Source organism: Leucopleurus acutus (genome assembly GCF_964270905.1).
Source record: "Leucopleurus acutus genome assembly, chromosome: 2".
Taxonomy (NCBI): Eukaryota; Metazoa; Chordata; class Mammalia; order Artiodactyla; family Delphinidae; genus Leucopleurus; species Leucopleurus acutus.
In genome coordinates, this window is record NC_139143.1 from 112910030 (window position 1) to 112918570 (window position 8541).

An 8541-nucleotide genomic window follows, 5' to 3' on the forward strand; every position below is an offset into this window, starting at 1 on the left:
CCTTAAGTGTGGGCTATTGTCAGAAATTGGACTTGAAGCACTAGTTTGTTCAACTGCTAATCTTGTTACCTGAGCCAAGAATATGAACCATGTTTCTCTTTAGTAATCATAGAGATGATCTGTACTTCACAGGGTTATGAAGGTGAGAGTATTTAAACAAATGCAAGTGAAAAGTTTTCTGAACTCCAAAGTCCTCCAAAAACTGTAAGGTTGCTCATATGTGCAGGCAGAAAAAAATCTAAGTGTGGAAGGAACACTGTGTTTCACAGAACAAAGTAAAATGCTGAGGTGTTGAATTAGATGTGCCTGTCCCAATCCCTCGGGCTTCTGTTCAACGATCCTGAGTTGAACACACTGTATGTTCTTAAAGCAGAAGTCAAGCACAAACCCAGGTCCACCTGAGTCAGGTAATTAGGATGCTCCTTTTAATTAGGAGCATCTCTAGAGGCTTCAAATGCTTTCAGACATCTGAAGTTTCTCCAAGCTCCCCAGGTTAGTCCAGGTGAAGAAAGAAACAGCAAGAAGATCAGCTAAAGTGGGACTGAGTAGGAGACAAGAGACTAACTCCCAGGGATCAGAAAGATGCAGGTGGGACAGATGGGAACCCTGGTGTGCCTGGAGAGAGGGCAGGATCCACTCTTTTCACCCAAGTGCTCAGGTTAAGTTAAAGTAAGATGCCTACAGAAAACCGAAGTGCATGTGCGAACAGGTTGGCCATATTGCGGGAATATAGAAAGAAAGTGGGAGGCAGAACATTTTGAAAGATTTTACTTCCTGCCTTGGAACCTTTCTCCATAACTTATAACAGCATCTAATTCACCCCTCCTGCAGAGTTTTGCCTGCAACAGGAAAGTCCTGTAGCTTGAAAAGTGAGGAGGGACAATTTTTGAAAATGATGAATAGTGACTGAACTATCTCTAAACTAAAGGTGGTCTAGTTCACTCTCCTTATTGGAGTGAGCTTGTGAAATAATTATAATTAGGATATCAAGAGACAATAATTGGTACAAAATTGCAACCAACACATAGGCCTTGAGGAAAATATCTTTGTTTTCTCTGCAGGATCAAGTAATATTAGGTCTAAGTCACCCCCAGGCATATGGTTTTCAATCCAATGCTTAAATATCTCTCAAGAAAGAAATTCCATAAATTCCCGCTATAACTAACCAATCCTCATAATCAGCAAGTTCCCTGCTATGTGACCTAAATCTCTGTCGCTGCCATTTGAACTCATTTCCTCATGTACTGCTCTCCAGGGAGCAGTACACCTGTCTGCTCCTCTTTGTAATAATCCTCTGTGGGCAATATTTGCAAACTGTCTGCTTTGGGCTAAATAATTGAGATTCCTCTCACCTTTCTTTAAAATTCTTCTGTTGTTGTTTCCCCGTAGAGCTTCTCCATGTTATTCACATCTTTAGATTAAGTTTCTTCCCCAGGACCTGCCATGGTGAAAGATTTAAGAGATAAGAATCCAGTTGTAAAGTAGACTGCCAAAGAGGTGGCAGGAAATCGGATCTGGACAGCTCCATGCCAAGCTAAAGAAAGGAAATAGGTTATCCCTTAAAATATGTGGGTTGTTTTTTTTTTGCGGTACGCGGGCCTCTCACTGTCGTGACCTCTCCCGTTGCGGAGCACAGGCTCCGGACACGCAGGCCCAGCGGCCATGGCTCACGGGCCCAGCCGCTCTGTGGCATGTGGGATCTTCCCGGACCGGGGCACGAACCCGCGTCCCCTGCATGGGCAGGCGGACTTTCAACCACTGCGCCACCAGGGAAGCCCTATGTGGGGTTTTTTTTTTTTTTCTTAAAAGCATCTCTGGCAATATCTAAGCTCAGCCACAGGCTAATATGTGAGCCGGGTGGAATGGAAGGCAGCCATGCTCACCATTATACCACCAACTCACACTGCGCCGGGTGGAATGAATCCTTGTCCTAACACACCTTCCTCCTGAGTATCCTGTGTGCCAGACGCCTCTTTCCCCGACTCACTCTCCTTCTCAAATATCTCTTCCTCGGTGGTTTCAGATTTTAGGAGCAAAGCATGAAGACTGAACACATTTCTTCTGATGGCCAAGTTTGATATTTATGAGCAGGGAGCCTTCCTTGAACTTGCATTCTCTAAGCGCGCCTGCTCTGCATAGCCCTGCAGTCCTCCCTGACCATCCATCTTCTCCAGAAGTAGGCCAGTTGTATTTGTCACCCAAGGGATATTTTAGAGAAACTCAGTGCTCCAAGAAATCAGAGGTCACTGTGATAGAGAGCAGAAAACCAAAGAACCCATCTTAGAAAACCTAAGGGACTCTGCTGGCTTTTTAAGCAGAAACATCTGCACGTTAAACTTCCTTTCTCATGGTGAATTTTTCTGTAGTGCCACTTGCATCTGACAATGAGAAAACTTTTCTTGATTTCTCCAAAGGTAGAAGTTTTTAACAACTTGGTTATACTGAGAAATCTCACATCTCACATGTGAAAATAGACACAGAGCTAGAAGGGATAGTCTAAAGAAGCTGTTTTCAACATTTCCAAACGGTACTCCTTGGCACATTGTTTTCTCAAAGCCAGCAGATTATTAGGTTAAGTTGACTTGTCCACCCTGGTGAAATGTAGCCTGTAGTCTTGAGTATAGGGGACTTCTTTGTTTTGTTTTGCTTGGGGTTTCATTTTGGACGGTGTTTTGTATTAGCAGCGCAAGAGTTTCCAAAACTCTGGAAGTTGAAAGACCTTTTTAATGGGCAATGATTAAAATAAACTGACATGACAACAAATTATATTTGGCAAATAAACATCGGAAAGCAAATATTCAGACTTCCTGGGCAGGGAGTAGTACTGGCACTTTTCCTGAATGTGAATAATCAAGCACATGTCACATTTGGGATGAGACAAACCTGTTCACTGTCGATAGAACAGCCAAAGCCATCTTGCTTTAGCTGCTATCAGGCTGAACGAACGAAACCCAGGTGAGCCAAAACAGGGAGGTGGGGTATATTGACTTACCGCCTGCTTTTCTGACGGATCCTTTATTGAAATGGGGAAAAGATATTTTTAAAATGTGCTTCACATACAGCCACTTTAGTCCTGCTAATTGATAACCTGAGAATCCAGCTGGGTATGTTTCAACATGTGGGTTGTAAGGGGGCTGAATTTTTAAAGTATATCACGAGTTGTTCTAGTCTCTGGAGGATTTGGGGTTTTTTGGGGGTGGGAGGGGGTAGACATAATTCAGAATAGCTAACAGATTTAATTTCCTTTTAGAAATAAAGTTCCCACTCTGGGGAAAGTGGATTTCTGGCAGAAAGTCACTGTCATTGAGGCAAACTTCCCCACCTTTAACTAAATGCACACATGAAGGGTAGAGGGTAATGCTGGAAAGGGTCCAAAATATAGATTGCCAAAAAAAAAGAAGAGTGAAAAATACATTGTTTCTCTGCCTCTGAGGAATATTGACCTGCTCTCCCCTCTCCATCCCACCAATCCCAGAAGAATAGATAATCAGAGGAAATACAGCAAGGGCCAAATATGCAACAAGCATATGGCATATGCAAAGCCCTGAAGTTGAGGCCAGAATGTGTGTTGTAGCCGTGTGGTTCATAAGTGGGTGACAGGGAAAGCTGTAACCAGACCCACAGGCATGAGCTGCTTCTACATTTTGTAGAACTGCTGTTTTGGCAGAGGCTTTTGAGGGGCCCCAAAAGGGGAATGGAAGTAACGGACTAAGTTCTTGTGCTTGGAGGGCAGAGCCTTCGCTGGTGTGTTTTGTTTTAAGGAAGAGGCCAGAGGGTTGCTTATCAACTGCGGAGTGCTGTGTATTTCTGCCTGACAGGAAAGAGGAGGCTCGTTCATAAACAGACCTGGCCCTCTGGGGCTTCCCACAGTGGAGTGGGGAGATCGCTGACCAGAAGCGTACGGAGTTGATGCTTTGACTTTTCGAAGAAAATGCAGTGTTTGTCGTCAGAGAGCCTTGATCACTTTTCCCTACCTAGAGCCATTGTTTGAGGGCTGCCCTGAGGCCAGTTTTGTTGAAGAAAAGACAGCTCTAGAGCCTTTTGCAGTGCTAAATGCAGACCATCTGTGTGACCCAAGGTTCCCCCGCCTCCCCACAGCCCTGCGCACTTGGCGTGAGGTATGGGCTTTGCTGAAATGCAGTGGGGTGTGTGATGAAAAGTGGGGTGCTTGATGTGCTCAGCTGCACCCTGCAGTAAACCTCCCAATGGAGGGGCTGTTGCCTGGCAACCACAGTCCCCTTGTGCAACAGCTAAGCCCCTTCTTCAAAAGGCGTTTCTGGGAGCAGGCTCCTCCTATACCTCCATTTCTCAGGCGGGTCATGTGCTCCGTGCACGGTGCTCTCTCCGCTGTAGCTAGGGCGAAACCTAGCCGTCCCTACCCCTATTTCGACCAGGGGTATTCAGAAAAAGGCCTCCAAATTGCCAAGATTCTCTTATTACGGTTTAAAGGTCTCACTCTCTGAACCCTACGATACCTTTATGAGAGGAGGTGTTTCCTGAATACAGGTGCTAGTCAGTTGGATCACACAGTACAGATGATGGTGGTCTTCAAAGGTTGCAGGCACTGAAATCCTGGGCATTCGTCCTCAACTATCAGGGGTCTTTGCCCCTATTAACTGTCAGTCCGCTTGAAATCAGTTCTCTTTTCCCCATGCAAGAGGCTTTAAAGGAAAATAACATACCCACAAGCAGAACAGCCTATGGTACAAGGCCTTTTGGTCTAGTTGCTTCTGCCCATGGATGAGAAGAACATCAGAGAAAATGGGCTTTTCATTGTTATACAGCAGAAACTAGGACACCATTGTAAAGCAATTATACTCCAAAAAAGATGTTAAAAAAATAACTAAGATAAAACAAAAACTGAGAAAAAGGTCTTTTCAGAAGTGCCCATGTGTAACATGCATCTCTCCTCACCCCTTTTTTTCATTAACTGCAGGAGAGACTGCAGGAAGGCAGCAGGTCCCCACCTCCCCACCAGCCTCGGAAAACAGCAGCGCTGCGCACAGCATCGGTAGCACGCAGAGCACGCCCTGCTCCAGCAGCAGCACAGCCTAGCCTGCCCCACCCACTGCCAAGGGCAGGACTGGGAGCCCACGCCTGGGCCCAGATTCCAGACTCGGGAGGCTAGATCGTGGGTCCCTGGTAAAGAGAGTGAATTTCAATATAGCGATCACCTGTTGTGTTCACCCCCCACCCAGGGCTAATATAAATGTGACCCCTGGGCTTCTGTAACACACTAGATTCATGTGAGAAAGCTAAGGTGGTGGCCTTCTCCACCAGCCCCTCACAGGCTTGGGGGTTTTCAATGTGAAACACATGCCAGTTTTTAAAATGCTGCTTTGTCCAGGTAAGAACATCCGTAATTTGGAGCCCTGCGTTTTACCCAGACGCAAAGGGTTGGTAAAGGGATGATAGCCAGATGGTAGAACCAGTGAGTAGATGTGGCCAAAGATTCTTTGATAACTGAACCAAGATGTAAAACAACAGAAATGCTTCGAGACTTTCTCAGTGTGTTCCTCCGTTTCTAATTTGCACCTTCTGGACGCGCACTTCTCACCTTGCTGCCACACTCGTGGGGACTGCAGTGTCGGCTTGATCGGTGCTGCCCTCACGGACTGCATCCTGACACACCTCAAGGCAACATTCCTTTCTTGTGCCCTGGGCCAAAACCAGTGCTGATTTCCTTATCAGCTTCCTCCTTCTCCCCACATTCACACACCAACTGCAAAAACGTCTTAATGTAAATTTTGCATTTCTTTATAGGCGTATGGAAATTGAAAATGGCCAAAATCCGAGACGGAAGATTTGTGCCCATTTATGACAATGTGTTCTATTACATTAATGTGTAAATGGGGGCAAAATTCGGTGGTAAAGTTGAGGAGGAATTTGCACAGTGATATATGTACCAGTACAAGTATATAATACGTCATTTGGCACGTTCGTTTTTTTCAGTTTAAGAAGAGAAAATTCATTCCCATTTTAAAAATGTCCTACACCTTCAGAGTTGGAACTTATTCTTAAATATATTTGAGAGAATTGGTGTTTCCATGCAAAACATGTCAGCCTTTTCATTAGACCCTTTTGTAAACGCCAAGCTCTTGTAAGATGCAAATGTATGGCAGACTGTTGGTTATCTGAACAGTGTCACCGGTTCTGCCAAGAAACTGATGAGATACGGAAAAAGACACTCATTTGGATTGCTTTAGTTCTCTTGCCTTCAGTATACCCCCAAAACTCAAAAAGAATTTGAGGTGAATTTTATTAAAATGGAATAATATGATACCACTTTGCAGCTAAAATAAGCTCAACTGATACCTCTATGTTAAAAAAAGATGCCGGAGGAAAATGTCCATGCCAAATCATTTACTCCTGAAGGTAACTTCATTGCAAATAAATATTATTCTCTTTCCAGAATTCTCCCAAACAACTCAGAAGTCTACAAATAGAACAGGCTAGATTCTAACCCCAAACTATTCAGAAGCAAATCTAACTGCTCTTAAAATAAGGAAGTTGTGCCTGGTTCTCTGTGAATGGAATCTTAAGTAGGAAATGTTGATGTCACCGGAGACCTGAGGGCAGTGTCTACAAGGCAAATAGGTAGAGATTGACAATCATTAACCCATCATGGAGTCATGCTCTGATTGATTTGATAGTTATAGACATTCAATCAGGATGATTTTAATCAAAACAGATTGTGGGCTAAGATTTCCAGGCTATCTATATTGATAATTTTGCAGATTTTCACAGACAAATGAAGATAGGAGATTAGAAAAACTTTTGCCTTCAGTTAACTTTTTTTAACATAAAGGTATGAGTGGAGGACCTAGATTATGCTACCTGTGTTTGAAAATAATGCGCTTTGCCTAACCTTCAGCAGAATGTATTGTTTTAGCATATTCTATGTATAAAAAAGTTTAAAGATGTCTTCAAAGAAGACTAGAGTCTTTAAGTCACTTATAGCTATATTTTACTACAAAAATCTGTGTATAAAGATATATTTAAGTGTTTTAGATAAATTTAAGTTACTCCATATGAAATGTTTAATTTCAGTTACTGTGAATTCTTTTGATCAGTTCTTTGCTTTTTAAAAATCCCTATCCATCCTGTTAAAAAGATGATTAACTATTAAGAGGTATTAAAAGGTCCAATTCTTAGATGGACAGGGTTAAAACCTTTTGTAATATATTTAAATGTATATTTTTGAGAGAGATGCTACATTGCCGATGATTTTATAAATAATTTAAAATTAATTTACAAATTTATGGGTGCAAACCAAAAGATTTTAAAAGAAAGAGAAGAAGAAATCAACTTTTATTTGTTTGGGTCTTACTATCCAGAAGTATTATTCAGATCAAGAAATTCATGTTGATGAAACCCAATCCTGTGTTAATTGCAGAGTGAACATCATTAAGTATTTCTGAAATGTTTCTAAAAAGTGAACATTTTTTAAAAATTGTGTTTTCTCCCTAGCTTCCTGTTACAGCATTTCCAGTTGCTTCATATTTCACAGTTTTAATACAAAGTATAAGCTCTACTTTATAATACATCCTACAGGTTTCTTTAAAACTGTTTTTATATTCCAGTTAAATTCCTCTATCTGCAAAGTCTTCTGTTACTTCTGGAGGTTACACCCTTCATTTGCAGAGGCCATTTTGTTTTATTTATTTGATGCTAAAGCTATTGTTGAAATGCCCTAAACTCGAAGGCAGATTGTGTAATACCCTATAGCTTTTCACCGTGTGGTGTGTACCAGCCCGTTGCTCTGTATTTGGAAAGTCAGGTTCCTTCTGAGTAAGCTGTTTCTATAGCATTTTCTAAACAAAACAAAAGGTCTTTTCCTTGTCTGTAATGAGATTGTAAACCCGTTTCCTGTGTGTGTTCTGTTGTGGGCGTGCTTGTGAGTGTGTGTGCACCTGCGTGCCGGTTTTTTTGTACTGTAACTACCTCATGATTTGAGTGATGGTTGTACTGCTGATTGTGTTAACAGAGCACATTTTGTTGGGTGACTCGTGAGTGTGATTTTTTTTTTCCTGTTTGTTTTCACTGGGGGTTGTTCATGAAACTGACAGATGTTTTTCTGAAAAGGACTATTATCAGTTTCCAAATACAATACTTCTCTCTTCTGGTTTTTCCTGAATGAGCCTGATTTTGTTGCTGTTTTTCATCATCTATGAGGGTAAAAAGAGTACCCTGAAAATCCCTGTGGCCAGTTTGAGCACCCCTGTTGTACTCTTTTCTCTGTTCAGTATGTCGTCAATCTTATGAACATGCTTAGATGTATAGTTTTGATAACCACAGTTTTAAGTCCTTTATCTGTGCATAATAAAAAGATATATATCAATTATTAATACGCGTCTTGTTTGGTCATCATTAAATTCTACCCTCAGGCTGATACAACCCTTGTTCATTGTGCCTTTCTCCTAAATTTATCCTCCGCTACGACTGTGCTGACGAGGAGGAGGGAGGGGAAGGGCGAAGGCTCACAGAGCAGAGGTGGGGGGGTAGACAGACCCGAGTGGACGTGTAGGAGCTGCTACTCTT

At 42.4% G+C, this 8541-nt stretch overlaps 1 protein-coding gene across 8 annotated transcripts in view; it reads left to right on the forward strand.

The window, feature by feature from the left end:
* TGFBR3 (transforming growth factor beta receptor 3) overlaps positions 1-8332 on the forward strand; it is a 204820-nt gene extending 196488 nt beyond the window's left edge. For all 8 annotated transcript variants that reach the window (XM_082833124.1, XM_082833127.1, XM_082833128.1 and 5 more), the window contains one exon: positions 4937-8332. In XM_082833124.1, coding sequence (XP_082689250.1) covers positions 4937-5055 — 119 coding nt within the window. In that variant the 3' untranslated portion in view covers positions 5056-8332. The remainder of the gene's footprint in view (positions 1-4936) is intronic.
* The last annotated feature ends 209 nt before the right edge of the window (positions 8333-8541 follow it).